The sequence below is a fragment of the Coturnix japonica genome, chromosome Z (assembly GCF_054131305.1).
Source record: "Coturnix japonica strain WE chromosome Z, WE-NBRP24, whole genome shotgun sequence".
NCBI classification, from domain to species: Eukaryota; Metazoa; Chordata; class Aves; order Galliformes; family Phasianidae; genus Coturnix; species Coturnix japonica.
Window position 1 is genome coordinate 58,242,740 of NC_140702.1, and position 17,203 is coordinate 58,259,942.

The 17,203-nt window shown below is 38.5% G+C and overlaps 1 protein-coding gene across 7 annotated transcripts in view; it reads left to right on the top strand.

Moving 5' to 3' along the window:
- ZSWIM6 (zinc finger SWIM-type containing 6) overlaps positions 1-17,203 on the top strand; it is a 104,052-nt gene that overhangs the window by 84,270 nt on the left and 2,579 nt on the right. For 6 of the 7 annotated variants that reach the window (XM_015848773.3, XM_015848771.3, XM_015848770.3 and 3 more), the window contains 6 exons: positions 1,549-1,809; positions 5,317-5,452; positions 10,875-11,032; positions 11,551-11,714; positions 15,904-15,985; positions 17,116-17,203. The exon at positions 17,116-17,203 is cut by the window's right edge and continues 2,579 nt beyond it. In XM_015848773.3, the coding sequence (XP_015704259.2) occupies positions 1,549-1,809; positions 5,317-5,452; positions 10,875-11,032; positions 11,551-11,714; positions 15,904-15,985; positions 17,116-17,203 (889 nt within the window). Of the gene's footprint in view, positions 1-1,548; positions 1,810-5,316; positions 5,517-10,874; positions 11,033-11,550; positions 11,715-15,903; positions 15,986-17,115 lie in introns of all 7 variants that reach the window. The other variant, XR_014939289.1, reaches the window with a different exon arrangement.

Sequence of the window (17,203 nt, forward strand, 5' to 3'; positions counted from 1 at the left end):
CTTTCTTCATATGAGGGAAGCTCCAGGCCCTCGATCGCCTTTGTGGCCTCTCAATGAATTTGCTCCAGTTTGACCATAAATACCGTGGAGCTCAGGACAGGAAGCAGCACTTTATATGCCTCTCACCAGTGCTGAGTAGAGGGGAAGGAACAACTCCCTCAACCTTATGCAGCGCAGGGAGAATGCAATGAAATCTGTGGGAAAAGAGTGCAGGCCTTTGCTTTAACTTTAAAAAGGAATAACACACATGACTTTAGCTTTGGATTTCTTCTTAGCTATATATGCGCATAATAATTCAAATAAATGGCAAAACAATTACAATGGTCTACAAAGAGTATGAACTGGAAAGTAGCGTTTCAGAATTCATGCATGCTTTAGATCAGGCTGTGTATGCCTGTTTCAAGTTCGATATTTGCTTCACAGGCACTTAAAGGATGCATTTCTTGTTCTCAGTCTATTTCCACCTCTGCAAGTAGTTTCTGTATGGATAGAAGTTGGAATCATCCTTCTGCTTAAAACTCTTATATATGCATATCCTCAGTCCTCCTGGGGCTTTGCCATGAAACTCATTCAATGAGATTTTCTTCAGTAAACTTACAATCCCATATCCACCTATTCTGGAAGAGTCTTTAATAAAAGAAATTAGAAACCAAATTCTTTACAATTAAAAAAAAATGCAGAAACTAAAAAGAAACCAATAAGAAGAAGGAAAAAAGAACAACAACCCATAACAAACAAACTAATAAAACCCCCACGACTTAAGAAATGGAAATTGTATGTTGAAGAGTTACTTCTTTACACAATGCTTACATGTTCCAGATTCTCATTTGCTGCTGTTACTTATCTCCCAACATCTGTCAGGTTTTTCTTTCCCAGTGAGACTGTTAACTGCTAGAGGCTGGAGTAGTGTTTTGTCATCTGTGAAGTGCCAAATGAATTAGTAGTACTTCTTAGACCTATTTATGGTTTGGTCTCTATGGAATTTACAAGTGCTCTTTACAGAAAGTAACAATGTCAATAAAGTCAATAATAATATCGTATCAATAAGACACTTTACATGTTTATCATAAATAACAAAAATTCCTGAAGAACTCTAGCAGTAAATGCTTAAGAAGTTGTGGAGCTGTTAGATAGTATCTGCAGAGTCTTACTATTTTTGTCTGAAATATATGCAGAGGTGTAAATGTATTCCCTGTCTGCTGATATAATACTGAGGCTTTAAGGAGTTACAGAAATAGATGAGGGGAGAAGAAAACAAAAAATTGAGATGCATCATCTAATTTTGGTCTTGTTAACTCGGAGCTGAAGGAAAAACTTTCGTCTGAATTGTATGAGTTAAAGACAAATCTTTTCTTCTTACTTGTAAGATTATTTTTTAAATTCTAATTGGTTTATTTCTCCCATTGGATCTCGAGATAAAGGCAGTAATTTAAATCATTTTAAACAAACGAATACTGACAGAGGTAGCATTTGTAAATGTGACATTATAAGCAGATTACGGATTAGAATGGCTTACTAATGTGTTGTTCTTTGTGTTACCCTTTACAGAGAACATGGGGCACTGCAAATCTCTGGAGTATCAGCACCTGCCTGCACACAAGTTCTTAGAAGAAGGGGAATCGTATTTAACGCTGGCTGTGGAAGTAGCATTGATAGGTCTGGGACAGCAACGAATAATGCCTGATGGCTTGTATGCACAAGAGAAGGTTTGTCGAAATGAGGAGCAACTCATTTCTAAGCTGCAGGAAATTGAATTGGATGATACTCTGGTGAAGATTTTTCGAAAACAAGCAGTCTTCCTATTAGAAGGTAGCTCAATATAGACGCTAACTGCTTCTTTAAACTGTCTTCACTTACAGAAGGCCATGGAACTAGTATTTCTGTGGAAACTGATCTTACCTACATAGGATGTTTTTTTCATGTAGAACTCAAGCAAAATTTTGTTTACAGACTCTTACAAAAATCAGGCATACACCAAGTAATACAATAACTGTAGACATAAGGCATTTACTGACGTATGAACCTTTCGTTTCAATTTTTAGTGTATTTTGTTCTTTAGATTTATTTGTTATGTGTCGTAATCTCAGTAGCCTAATTATACAGCCCAGGCTTCCAATTAAATGTTACAGAAATCAGTTGTCAGTAGCTCCCACATAGCAGAATTCTAAACATCACTTGTTTCCTGAAAAAGAGTTGTCAGCTTTGTAAATGCAAGATTTTTTTTTCTTCTGCAAGAGCTTAGAAAATTTACTTAAAATTTCTGGAATAGAAGTGTGTCATATTATTTAGTATCTAAGAAAATTAATTCCCCCTGAAAATTAAAATACATGGTCAGATATTGAGGCTTAAAGACTGATCTTGTGACTGAACTGCATTCAGGGGCAGTTTTGGGAGTCACTGCGGTGGATTACAATAAAATCTGTGGGAAAAGAGTGCATGTCTTTGCTTTAACTTTTAAAAAGGAATAACACAGGTCACTTTAGCATCATATTCAGCCTTGTGGATTCTGAAGTTATCTTTCTAGCTTTTGTTTTTTTTAAATGAGAGAAAGAACTTTAGAGGAACTAATTAGGTGAAGGCATGGTCTGTGTTTTGAATACCTGTTCAGGGGACAGTGAGGAGTACAATATTGCTCTAGCTGAGTTGTGAAGACTGTTACACAGCAGTCAGGTTTTTGCTTTCTTTGTGAGACATTTTTAGAAGAAAATTTAATGGAAGAGATGCAGTATGGCCAGGTCTTTAAAGACTTTGTTACCTACTGATGGTGCCATTTGACACTGCAGAGAAGCTGTACCAGAAGGAGAGTTTCCATTACACTATGGCTCTATGGCTGCTTTGTGTCCTTTGAACAAGAACAGCATCTCACTGGATCCAGCTATTAAACAACCACTAGACAGAGATCTTATGGATTATTAAATCAATTTGCTGCATCTTTTAACTGTTAAGGATGCTTCATGAGGAAAAGGCAGGGTTTCTCTTGAGTATTTCCCTTGTTTACTACTTTGATCACTGATGTTTTGTTTCTTGGAGCAGTAAACAGCTGACCATAGCAAGAAACTGCTAAAACAGCTACCTCAGAAATTGTGATAAACGGTGTGCAAAGAGTGTCTTGCACTGCTGTTTGCTGAGAAATCTACCTTTCCTGCATTGTCATCAATTTACACCAAGCTAGACAGAAACTGCCAGCTCACATGGAGGAAATACTGTACAGTGATGGAAGACCTTAATCATATCAGCTGTGTTTTTATAGTTGAAGTCCTGTAGATATAATAAATAAAGCTTAATCCAATATTAAGCTGATTTATATTCTGCTAATGTCAATTAATGCATGCTCTATTTAGCTACTGTTTGAATGCATGGGAAGGTGGAATGCAAAAAAACTTTCACAAAAACTGTTTTAATTTTTTTGCTTGATTACCAAATTAATGGCAGAATACATTTTCAAATAAATGTTTTGTCACATATTCCTCATGTCCTGAGTCTCTGACTGGACAACCAATTGGCAAAGATATGAAACAGCTTCTTTCATTGAAGCTGTGCTGGTTAGTTTTTAATGGGTTTCACCTTTGTTTAAATGATGATACAAGACACTGTGTCACCTACTAGATCTTCATTGACATTTCCTTTGTAATTGGCTCCAGTCTTAAGAAATGCCTACCTACAGAGCTCAGATTCTTTTTCATTCCACATATTTTTACCTTAGTGCTGTGTTAAAGAAACAGAAGAACGTTGGAACAGATGTGCTTGTTTAAGCTGTTACAAACTTTGTTTCATGAAATTCACCCTCTTCTGCAGAAGAAGCAGCTGCATAAATTGTGCAAGTATGTCCTTATCTGTAGGGCCAGCCATTTTGAACTGCTGTTGAAAACTGTTCAAGTGATATGGACTACATTCTGCAGTGAATTCCATGCATCCAGTCCTTGTCTGTCAAGTGTAGTGTACTGAAATCTGTAGTACAGAAGGAAGTAAAATCCTCTGTCAGTAATTTCTAGGACTGCTGGTTGCTACCTATGCAGTAATTGTCCAGTGATAGTTAACATACAATTCTTGTTCTGTATGTCACAATATATTACCCTAGCTGCTGAAACCTAAAGCTGGTTGATGTAGTGTTCATGTTAACAGGAATAGCAGCCTCATGTGATTGCAGGAGAAAAGTAAAAATGGTATTCATAGTCACTGTTGACCTTCAGAATGTATCAAAGAAATAATCACATTTAAATTTTCATTTATTTTTGCTGTTAGTCCAGACTCTGTTCTTATGAAGTACTGCACTGGGTATGTGCAAAATCCATTGTCACAGCAGTGGGGGTAGTTTTCCCATAGCAAAAGTAATTTTTGAGATCACATTGCTATAATAGATTAGCAAAACAAGGTTTTGTTGCAAGATCTGACCTTGTCTTCTCTGGAGAGAAAATCTAGACCCAAGGGTAATTTGTATGCCTTATGTCAAGTGAGATTAATAGGGAGAGGGTGCTGTTGTAGTGATTGGTCATGTAACTTCAACTGAAGGTGTGCATCTCTTCACTGAACCCACACTTTTTTTTTTATGGATCTTTGAGAAAGGAATCATACGCTGCTAGTGGGTGCATAGGGATTCATATACACAGTCTACGGATGTGGAGAGTAACACATTCTGTTTTTGCATACCATACACTTGTTAAATGAGCCCCATGATGCTCTGGGACCATCATTTGTGTGTGGGCTGGTAATGTGCCTAGTACTGTGCAATTTGCAGTCTGTCTAAGCGTCCCAAGGAATATACGGTATGTAATAGGTTTGTAATATATTGTACCTAGGTCACCCCGAAAGTATTGCCTCCTGTTGATTTACAGAAAGACTAACTCAGATGCAAAGAGCACAGTAATACTATTTGATAAAGCAAAGTGTGCTCACATCCACTGTTCAGCCTCCATAAAAGCTCAGCAACCACTGATAAATTGCAGTGGGTGCTGTTTTCATGGAGGAATTCAGTGGTAGACCTTTGCTTAATACACACTTCCATGTCAGGCACCATTTGTCAGACTCTGTCTCTGCTGCCATCTGTCACATGGCAACAAAATAATGGTATATTGCTGAGAGGTTCAGTCTCTACTGCCATACCACCAACATCCACCTCTGAAATGGGCTAATGGGTGGCACTACTTTCAGAGCAGTCCTCATATATATGTGATACGTGTATGATATGATTCACAAAAAATGATCAATACCTTTAGCATAGCAAACACTGGATACCAATTCTTGTGAGTGTTTTTAAAGGTGAAGAAGTTGGGTTTTAACAGTCTGTTAAGAGAGACATTCTTTTTCTCTTTTCTGCAGCTGGACCATATAGTGGATTAGGGGAAGTCATTCATCGAGAGAGCGTTCCAATGCACACATTTGCCAAGTATCTCTTCACCTCTCTCCTACCTCATGATGCTGAATTGGCATACAAAACTGCACTGAGAGCCATGCGGTATGTATTCACAAGTCACCTAGAAAGACCACAAGTAGCAGTTGGGAAAAGAGGGGAAAGCTTGGTAAGCAAGACCTCAGCATTACTTCCTTTAAGGAAAAATTACTTTGGTTCTGTCATCTGTAAAACCAAGTGATGTCTGTATTAAATATGGCATAACAGTTTATAATTGTACAATTACTGTTTATTTACAACTGTAAAACAGCATTCTGTTAAAACTATTTCATTCTAGCAACCCTGTTAGGATGTGTGACTTTGTGTTTAACAGTGGCAGTGTTAGCATCTGTGTTGTCATCCAGCTGTTTGCATGTGGTGGTAGTGATGTGTGGGAAGAGGCAACTAAGCAGCAGTTTCAGCATCATCTCCTGCTTAGCCTCGAACCTTCGTTCTGTAGAACTGTTTGTTCCACTAGTTATCTTTATAAATAAGCTGCTGATGGTAGATTTTAAACCATATGGTGTTGTCTGATGCAGTACTTGTGCTTCATAGCTAGGCGGTCTTGCACACACTTCTGGGTGAACATTGGGACTTAAATGGAGTATATGTTTTATGACTACAAAATATGTGACTTGCAACACATTTATCTTCAGTAACAGCAAGAAAGACAATTCGCAGTGCATGTTTGCTTGGATTTCAGGGCACGCCAGATTGTTAACGGTGGCTAAGAATAGCCTTCAAGGGTCTAAATGATTAGTAATAAGTCTGTTGTCCTCCTACGCTGCAGGGAAGAAGCTGGTCCCATCTGGATTGCCTGGTTGCTGTCAATAACTTGTATTAAATGATAATAGCCAGTTGTGGCAATTCTTGGACTGCTAGGAGCAATCACGTGCCTGTTTAAACACATGTGTTTGGTGTTTATGGTCAGTATTATCAAGAATGACTGCACAGTGATTGTAGGATGTACTATCTGCGTTAATAGTATTCATCTTCATCAGGCAGATGGTGTTAGTGGTTTGGATGTGTTTATTTTTTCTGGATTTTCTGCAGAATGCTAAACAAGGAGAAAACAACTGTGTGGTCGGAGAACCAAACAGGATAACTACTGCTGTGTTCAGGGGCATGGCTTAGTGAGAGCTTTTGGTGATAGGCTGACAGTTTGACTGGATGATCTTGTAGGTCTTTTCCAATCTTGAAGATTCTGTAATTCTGTCACATTAGACCAAAAGTTTGTTGAGCCTAGGTTTGTTGTTTTTCATTTGTTTTGGTCTTTAAGCATGTCTGGTAATGGGTGTTAGAGGAGGAGTCTCAGAATACAAAGAGGCCTTGCATACTTGCTGCTTGTAATTAGAAATTTAGGAACTTTATTGGTGGGACAGTGCATCGTTAATGAACTATTGAGAACATTCAAACACGATCATAAAGCTGTCAGCTAGGTACACATCTTTTCTTTCTTAAACATATCAGTAACACAGGTCATAGCAGATCACTGAGATGTCACTCTTTCTATGTTTTGATATGTGGCACTTTTTAGAAATATGGACTCCTGTTTTGAACTGTAATAATGGCAGATGCAGACACTTTCTGATCGATGTCTCTGCATTCTTAAGCACTTCTCAAAAATGTTCTTTGAGAAGATAATTCACTCTTCCAATTCACACGAAAGTGGGAGTTTGCAGTACAAAGAACTCTTGGTTTTTTTTAAAAAAAGACATTCTGTTGCCTTCATGGGGAGAATAAAACAAACAAGCAGTATGAATACTTGTCTCATGACTGTGAGGTAGAACGGATCAGAAGAAGGAGGTTTGAGCATCTTTTCCTCCGTGGCAGTGAGGAAATGGAAATGTCACAAATAAAAATCTCACCTGAAAATTAGTAAAGGTGCTGCCTAGAAATTTCTGAAGTTCTTTGTGCTTCTAGAAGGGGAACATATTTCTTTTTTTGTATCAATATTCTTCAAAGAAGTTAATTTCACAAAGCCATAGCCACTTCATTTCCATATAAAAGTATTTAGAGTCAACCTACACACAAATCAATGTGGATTTGTAGAGCTTCTGATAATGGTAGCTGAAATTGTGCCTTATATATATATCTCCGGTTTGCAAACACAAGATGTGCTATCCTTGGACACTATTGTCTACATTTATCTTCTCACAGCATCAGAACATATAGAGTGGAGCTTTAGAGAATTGTGGGTTTGTGGCAACCTAGTTGACTGCTTACATGGAATCTGAATGTTTGATGTAGCACAGCTGATCTCTTGTTAAGTCTGAATTTCATGTTAATTCATGAATTTCTGAATTGGAAACTAAGCTTCAGTGGTGATCTTTAGTCAGAAGATAGCTTTGCTGAGAGCTAACGAAATAATTGATGTTTGAAAGAAAAAAAATAGTTAAGAATGCTAAATCTGTTGTAGCTTGTGCTTGTTTTTATGTTCCTTAGTCTTGCCAAAATTGCATGAAAGCCACCAATTCACAACAGCATTTCCTTTTCACAGCAGCAGCACACAGAGGCTGGCAGTGAAATTTGAAGTGACAAAAGATTTTCCCCAAACAGCCTCTTCCTTTCATGCTCTGTCTGTTTGTTGTTACTTTTGCATTCAGTAGTCGAGATTTTTTTCCTGTTTATTGAAGTTATTTAGTGCATCTTTTTTCCTTCTCGTTCTGTTCTTGGGGGAAAAAAAACAAACAAAAAAACAAACAAACAAAAAAAACAGCTGAAGAATTTACACACATTTTATTTTTACATATATAAAGCTTTGCAAAAAGGTGTCTCAGCAGTAGTAGGACAGAGATTTGACCCTTGATACAAATCAGATGGGTGGTTGGTTAATTGTTTCATTTTTTTTTTTTTAATTGTAGTGTGCACATACATGTATCTGAAAACTGTAGAATAACTTCCTGATGGGTACTTATGTGGTGTGTGGTATTTCTCTGTGCCCACTTAACACCCTAACATATATTTACAGTGAGATTTGTTAGGGATTCTTAAAGATACTGTCAGTTGCTTCAGAAGTATACAGAAAACTATTGCAGATTTCCTAAAACTGTCCTAAGAACTCCATTCTTAATGTGAGTCATAGAATCACCAAGGTTAAAAAAAATCATCATGTGCAACCATCCACCTACCACCAGTATTTCCCCACTAAACCATTTCCCTTAGTATAACATCTGCATGATTCTTGAATGTTCCCAGGGATGGTGATTCAACCTGCCTGGGCAGCCCATTTCAGTGCAGCCCTGGTCACTTCCCTGCTCCTGCTGGCAGCACTACTTCTGAAACAAGTCGGGATGCCCTTGGCTCTCTTGGCTACCTGGACATACTGCTGGCTTATGTTCATCTGAGCATCAACAAACACCCCCAGGTCCATTTCTTACACACAGTTTTTCATCCTCTCTATCCCGAGCCCATAGCGTTGCCTGGGGTTGTGGTGGCTTAAGTGCAGGACCCAGCACTTGGTCTAGTTGAACTTCATCCCACTGGCCTCAGCACAACTATACAGCCTGCCCACATCCCTCTGAAGAGCCTTCCTAGCCCTAGGTGGTTGAATACTTCCTCCCAACTTGGTGTCATCAGCAAACTTACTGACTCAATGCTATCACTTAGGTCATCAATAAAGATATTAAACGGGGCTGGTCCCAATACTGACCTCTGGGGAGTACCACTTGTGACCAGTCACCAGCTAGATTTAACTCTATTCTCTGCCACTTTCCAGGCCCAGCTATCCAGCCAGTTCTTTACCTGGTGAACAGTACACCTGTTCAGGCCATGGGCTGCCAGCTTCTCCAGGAGGAGACAATTAGAGACAGTGTCAGAGGCTTTGTTGAGGACTAGGTCACTACATCAGCAGCCTTTACCACATCCACCAAGCAATCGTAAAAGGAGATCAGGTTGGTCAAGCAGGACCTGCCTTTCATGAACCCAGGCTGGATGGGCCTGATCCCCTGGTTGTCCCAAATGTACCTTAACCTACAGCTCCTATAGAAGTAAATTAGGTGCTGGTCATGTTCATAGCTGGCCCATTTGAGAGAGTCAAAATGGTCTTCAGAAAACTTTTGTAGAAATCAAACCAATCTGTGGTTCACTTGCACCAGTGTTTGAGGTCGGTAGTTTAGAATTAGCCTGGCTGTGTCCATACGAGCTGTTGTATGTCCTTAAATAGGATCACATAACTATTTATATTCTGCATCTTACTCAGTAAGGGCATTTTCTCTGTAAAATACTTTACAGCAGGGATGAGTGTTGAGAAATAGAGGGGTCTGCTCGTTGTTATGAAGTAGTTCAGAATTTCAAGGAATTGGCTGTGGTACCCTGCACTGAGGTTCAAATCATGTGGAAGCACACAAAAACACATTCCTTCTTCCTTTGTTGTGTAACAGTTAAGAGATTGCTTTTAGACAAGAAGCAGTTGGTATGTTACAGGAGTAAGTAATCAGAAAGCCTTCAGTACAGAGCACACTAACAAATAAATCTTCAGATTTTTTGAACGGTAATTTGCTAGAGTGTTACAAGTGCCAGAAAGCTCAAACTTTAAACCCAATGAAGAAACTAGCATTTGGAAAGCTTTTGTTTCTGGACATTACTCACTGCTATTATTTGATATCTCATTAACCCTTCACATCCTGAAACCATGCATAATTGTTAAATAAAAACATTATCACTCAACCACTTCTACTTCTTTTGGCATTTATGTAGAATATAGTTTATCAGTTCTGGGTGGAAGAAGGGCTATCAGTTGAGTCTCCATTATTGACCATCACTTCTACTATAGTGATAGTACACTTCTACTAAGTGTAAATATTTCTTAGTGAATAAGACCTCAAGTTCTTGCTTAAGGATTAAAAAACAGACTGAAAAGTATCTTTAAAAGCAACTTCCTGTGTCACTGCTGTTTGGGATCCTGACATCAGATCATTGTATATTATGCAGTGTTGGCAGACTTTAGCTTAAGCACTTCAAAAAGTAGGTAGTAGTTAAATAGTGAAATTTCCTTTTTGGTATATCAGATTTTTAAGATCAAAATCCAAATGACTTCTGGAATATCCATCTTCCTTACTTTGCTAATCATTTGCACATGAGGGAAGTTGCAGTTCTGCATGCAGTAATGCTGAAAAACATTTACATGTTTCAGTATGATGGAGAAGCACTTTCCTTCCTGAGAGCTGTGGTTCAAAGGCTAAAAAAAGGCAAGGAAAAATGTTCCAACTCTAAGGATGATGCAGAAGGTCTCAAGTGCCTTGCTTAGTGGATGGCTTAGTTGTCCTGTGCATTCCTACAGATCACTGCTGATATAAGCAAATTTAGTAAATAGATTCCCAAAGCTTTTCAGTTTAGTTTAAAAAAAATCTGATTTTTCCAGTATCTTTTTATACCCAATGGGGCGCATTTTGTAAACAAGGTCGAGTGTTCTTGCAGCTTTAGTTCTGCTCATGAGTAACCTAATGTAATAATGATTTAATGAAAGAGGATTTCTTCCTTATTTCAGGTTGCTAGTATTGGAATCTACAGCTCCTTCTGGAGACATGTCCCGCCCACACCACATTGCATCAGTGGTTCCAAACCGGTATCCCCGCTGGTTCACTCTAAGTCACATTGAATCCCAGCAGTGTGAGCTGGCATCAACCATGTTAACAGCAGCCAAAGGTACAGTGCTGTTAGTTACATAATCAGCTGAATGTATGCTTTTAATATTATATGGAGTAAATGGATTTTAAATCTTGTGTTTAGGAATCCAAATGGCAGTCTGACAGGAGCTTGAAACAAGCTAAACTGACTTAAATCTTCAATATATCTTCTAGTAAAGTAGTTAAGCTATCTAGAGGGTAGCAAGACGGACTTGATTTGAGGCTGATAAGACAGCTTTTTGTTCTTCTGATGTATGACTGTTGAGACCCAGCAGTGGACAAGTCACTTCTAAAACTCACAAATTGGGTTGACTTTTTGGCATTTACTACACTAACGCCACCAGACACAAAAGGAGTTTGTGCTCTCTCTCTCTTATATCATTTGTTGACGTGTGATTTAATTATGGAAGGTTTATAACAAAATGTATACAACTGAATCATTATAGTATTGCTGCAGCAAGGCAGGCTTAACTATAATGCATCTCTGGATGTCTTCGGAGCTTGTTCTGTTTTATTGATTCTGTTTACATCTTGCAGGTGATGTTCGGAGGCTGGAAACAGTGTTAGAATCCATACAGAAAAACATCCACTCTTCATCACACATCTTCAAACTTGCCCAGGATGCATTTAAAATAGCTACAATCATGGACAGCTTGCCTGACATCACCCTTCTAAAAGTTTCTCTGGAGCTGGGCCTTCAGGTATTTCCCTTGTTCATTATTAAGACAGCAGAATACAGAAATTAGACTCTGTTGGTGGGTTCAGCTCTTTAAGTCTCTGAGGACCATATTGGCTTGAGCTCTGCCTAGAATTTTTAGATACTGCCTGCTGATGTGAAGTTGACTGGTAAACTTCACATTGTAACGAGTCTGCTCAGCCCCTTTGTTCCATTTGGGTGGAAAGAGCTGGAAGGGGTTGGCTGCAGGGCATTATTCTGCTCAAGGGTCTGAGAAGACCGGTGCAGTGAGTTCAGGAGTTTATGTAGCAGTGGCCAGAGATAAATTATTCTGCTGGCTAGAAGCATGCTACATATTTTGCATGGTCTTGAGGAGCTTCTTAATATTCCTCCCATTCTTCCCTTCCTTGTTTTCCTAAACAAGGTTTGGTTGGTTGCCTGCTGAATTAGTAGAGAAAACCAATGGCAATCATAATGTCCTTTTTCTAAAACAGACTGCACTAACAGCAGCCCTCTCACTTTCTTCATCAAATACTGCACTCTACATACTCTGAGGTGATCATCTGCATCAGACAGTCTGAGGTGTGCAGCAGCCTCAGGGCAGTTTTAAAGCTCTTAGGAGACTTATCAGGCTAAAAGGATACAGCTAGGTTTTTAAGTATCTGGAGAAATGTTGCTATACATTGATGAGACTTGGAAATTACGCAGTTCAACAAAAATAAATCTCTTCATCCCTCTTCAGGGAGTTCTTTAAAAGAAAAAAAAGAAAGAAAAAAGCATGCAAAGATCAGGAAACCATTTATTACTTTGCTTCAGTAAACAAAACTGCAGACTTCTGGGGGAAAGGATATTGTATCCCAGTTGCTTCTCATGTCAAAGAAAGGTACTACTTGCCTATTTCAGACTTTTAGAAGCAAAGATTTTTAATCAGAAAGCTAAGATTCTGTGTGCTTCATTAGCCTTTCTTATTCTTAAATCTGCTTTGGAAAACTCCTTTTTCACACCTAGGTATGTTTCTGCCTTGAATTTTTGCTTACTTGAGAGAAAAAGATCTTTGACTTGTGAGTCACCTCAGAATGATTCAGTAGTAGCAGTACACTTTGGATGTCACTGTTTATAGATATATGTATGTGGTTGGTGGTGTCCTTGGAATGTCTTCATTGAGATCCAATGAGAGAAACATCATGAATCTGTATTTCTTGGGAGAAAGTTCTTCCCTGAGAGAGTGGTGAGGCACTGGAACAGGCTTTCCAGAGCTGTGGTCATGACACCAAACCTACCAGAGTTCAAGAAACATTTGTACAATACCCTCAGACATAGGGTTTGATTCTTCAGTGGTCCCTTCCAGCTTGGGATATTCTGTGATTCTACAATTCCTCCTAATCCAGTACTTGGAATAAAACTAAACCTAAACTGGTATAGAAACTTTGTCATTTTTTCCAAGGCGACAGTAGCAATTTCACAACTCTTTCATTGGGTTCTCCAGGACAGAAAAGCTTCTTGCATTGTTCTGGATTTGGGAGAAACTTATGGGCTACTGGGCTCTTTCTCCCTGTTTCCAGTGGCAGCATGTGTTCTGCAAAGGGAAAGTATTGTAACTAGTCATGAGCATGGCAAAATGGTCATGGAACACCTCAAAAGTGTATTTTGTCTTTCAGAACCTTACTGACAGAGATCTTCTAAGATCTGCAGGTGAAGAAGCAGCTTATGTTCCTCCACTTGCCTATCATGCTGTGTCAGTGAGAATATTATTGTACATGTACATACAAGTATGCTGGCAGAATTGTTGAGTGAATTAGTGCAGATGGTTGCTTGATGCATATTTGGCAAGTGGTATCCTTTCCGTGAATTCTTGTAAATAAATCTTATTCCAGTGTACATGACAAAGAGTTTTTGCATTGCTGTGGAAGCTAGTGGTTCTTGCATCTCTCATGAGTAGCTGAGCTCTCTAAATTAAGAAACTTATAAAAAGCCATTAGGACCAAATGAGGAGACCTTGACTTTCGGACAATTTACAAATATTCAAATGGGTTTCCTGTCATTTTCAGAATTACCTGTTGAGAATCCCTCTTCCATTGATAGAAAAGGTGTCTCAGGAGTGTTTTGATCAGAAGTGGAATAATAGTTCCTTGGCAACATGGATGATGTTTTAAATTAGTTTCAGCTCCTCTTTGATCAAGACATCAATATATGCTTTATTTGAAATCCTTGTTGTTGTTTTTTTGTGTTTATTTTTAGTCAACATTAAGGAGCCCCTCTCATAATGTTTTCAGCCCATCAGTTTAATCAGGTGAAAAAAACACAATTTTAAAATAGTTGAAGACAAATTTGTCCAGGTGAAGGGACTAGATATGATACTGTGTTTTGCTCTCAAGTTAGGACTGTGTACACTGGAGTTGTTATTATGTTGACTGTGTTTGCTGAAGACTCTTGTGACTGATCCTGTTACAGACCACCATAGGGAAGACTGTAATCAGAGAAGACTTCAAATGAAGTCATCATTCATTTTTTTTTTAACCTTCTCCAACTTGCATCAGCAGCAGAATTCAGTCCATAGGTCTCTTTTCTGCTGGGTTCACTCTGGTTGGAGTAAGCTGAAATTTTGTCTTGTATACTGGAAGAGTGTTAACCTTCAGTTTTGTGTGCATCAGTAAAGAAAGTCATCTTGAATTTCTTAGTGGTGGAGAGGTTGGATAGTTGCACTCCTGTTGTAGGTTAATCCAGCAGGTGGACCAACACCACACAGTTGTCTGCTCACTCCTATGCTTTCCACTGGGATGAAGGAGAGAATTTAAAAAAGTATCATACCAGACACTCTGAAGAAAAAAAATTCATGCCAGCTGAAACTAGGGCAAGTCCAAAGCATTTTGACTTGGAGATGCTGTTTCCATTCCAGACATACTTCAAGCAAAGTCTTTTTCCATGCTCTGTTAGCTTTGTTTTCATTTGAAATTGTATGGAGTTGATTCTTACAGATCAACTTACTTCCTTTCAAAATGTTATTCTGTGCTCTAGCACTTACATTACAGCTTAGGCAAGATGATGCTCCAATGTTTGAGGCTGATAAAGCCCACAAAATTCTTGTCCTGTGATAGCCAGTCACCAGGCTCCCAAGGTGGGAGTGCCTGGAGACCATCATGGAATCACAGCCACACAGTTCATTCATGTTCTTTGGTAGTCTTTTCATCTTCTTAATTGTCTTTTCTACAGTTCAGGACAAAAGAAGGTGGCAGGAATAGCTGGTATGATAGTGGTCTGCTTTGAAGCCACCTTAATAGTGGGAAGGCACATGAGCTGGGAACTCTTTTACAAGTACTGCTTGACTCCAAACTATTTAATGAGTGGATTTTATGACTGTAATAGGTATTGCTCATTGCTGAGAGCTTTAAGATGGACCTAATTTCATTACAACAGCTATTGCTATGGGATGATGACTGAGATAGTAAAAGAGAAGACTATTTGGATTCTTTACCCATCTCTGTGGAATGTCCAATTAGCCAAAGCAAGCTTTCTGTGCAGTTTCTGTGCAGTTTTTTCTTTACTGAAGAAACATTTTAGCCTACATTTTGTAAATAACACAGGCAGTAACTGACAGTGGAATATAATAGGGCCATTACAACCAAAGCTTTAAAAACTCCGGGTTTCCAATGGTTTTATAACAGCACTTTTTTTGTGGGGTCTTTGTTCAGATAGACAGATCATTGCTATGGGAGGTTTAATAATATCTGAATATATTTAGAAGTGTATGTATATCATTGTAGAATTAACAGACCTTAAAATTCAAATTCTTGTCCATACTATTGAAGTCAATGAAAAGAAAAGCACAAGTAGGGTGAAATTAGGTTACTTTGCCCAACAAGAGTGGACTGGTTTCTACTTTAAAGACTCCTGTTCATAGGGGGAGGAGAGACAATGTAATTTAATTTTAATCATTAGTAATTGGTTGGACTTTGCTTTGTTTTGTTTTTCCTTAACAAAACAGAGTCTTTCATTTAGAGTTGAAGGGCCTACAGTTGGAGTTACACTCTGCATGCCTTTCTAAGGTAGTTGTGCAGTATTTTTCAAATCTTTGGATATGTCAACTGAAAGATGTAGAGCAGAGAGAGCAAGAAGCTGCTATTTTGATCCCCAGTGTATCCGAGTAACTTAGATACCTAACTGCTGTTTTTTTCTATCAATTTTACAGTCAGGATTATTTGTTTAATTTTTAACAGGTGATGCGGATGACACTGTCAACGCTCAATTGGCGACGGCGGGAAATGGTGAGGTGGCTGGTAACTTGTGCAACAGAAGTAGGTACGTGCAAAGACGCTGCTCTAGAGCTTCTGCCTTTTCATCAGTTAATCTTAGATAACTTGATCTTAGTTGTTCATGCACAAGCTCTGCAGATGTTTCTGCCTTCATGTTATCTAGAAAGTTCCTTTTCCCAGAATGCATTAATTATGGCAATAATGAGTGGTTTTCTTGATCACTTGACGGAATAGGCACAGGCCAGGTGAGATAATATTTGAGTAATGCAATGTGACCTTTTTGCCCTGCAACATAGAAGAGTGTGTAACATCATGGGAAATACCCCAGGTTTCCCATTTTTCTACTCTTCATGTTATATTTGAATTTGTTGTTGCAGTAGAGATAACACTTGCTGTTGAGGATTGTTGCACTGTGCTAAAACTTTGCTTGCTCAGAAAGGCCAGGTCTGGGGTGCATACGAGATAGCTTTTTGATCAACCATGGGGAAGAGGAACCATAAAAAAAATATGAATAAAATGCTGAGAATAATCCTGTGAAGGAGTCCTCAAGTTTTGATTTTTAAGCCTCTGGATAAATCCAAGTTTAAAGTGTAATAGAGCTTCGTTATATGACTTTGCTTTGTGCTGGAAAGCAAGCCAATTAGTAATATAACCATTGTTTAACAACCCAAGGTTAAAAAAAAAAAAAAAAAAAAGAAAGAAAAAGAAAAAGGAAGTGGAATCAGAATCAGCGTCATACTTACAAGGACAGCAGTGAGAGAATAGTGCACTCAGCAGGACGTTCTGTTCATTTCTGCATTCTGCCGTGGACTTCCTGTGTGTTGCAACCCTTAGCTTCTGTATTCCATCGTCTAAAAGTGAACATGAGGGTACTTAAAGCAATTGCTCTAAAAAATGAAATAATAATATTAATTTTTAAAACAGCAGCTGTGGTTGTAGGAGCAATATGAATACTATGATAAGGGAGCAATTTTAATTGCCATCAGGGGTATTTCTTGAAAGCCTGGTTCCCTGCTGTTTTTACTCATTTTTCATGCATTCAAGTTGGATTGTTTCTTAGGTGCTTCTTGAGTTTCAGAGCTTTTAAAATGTAATGTAATGAAAATGTAATCTTTTGCTAAGCATCTGCATTGCTGGCTTTTATCAGCTGCAGCTGATTTTTTCTTTCTATTGTAGGTGTTTATGCACTGGATAGCATCATGCAAAACTGGTTTACACTGTTCACTCCAACCGAAGCCACTAGTATTGTTGCTACAACAGTGAT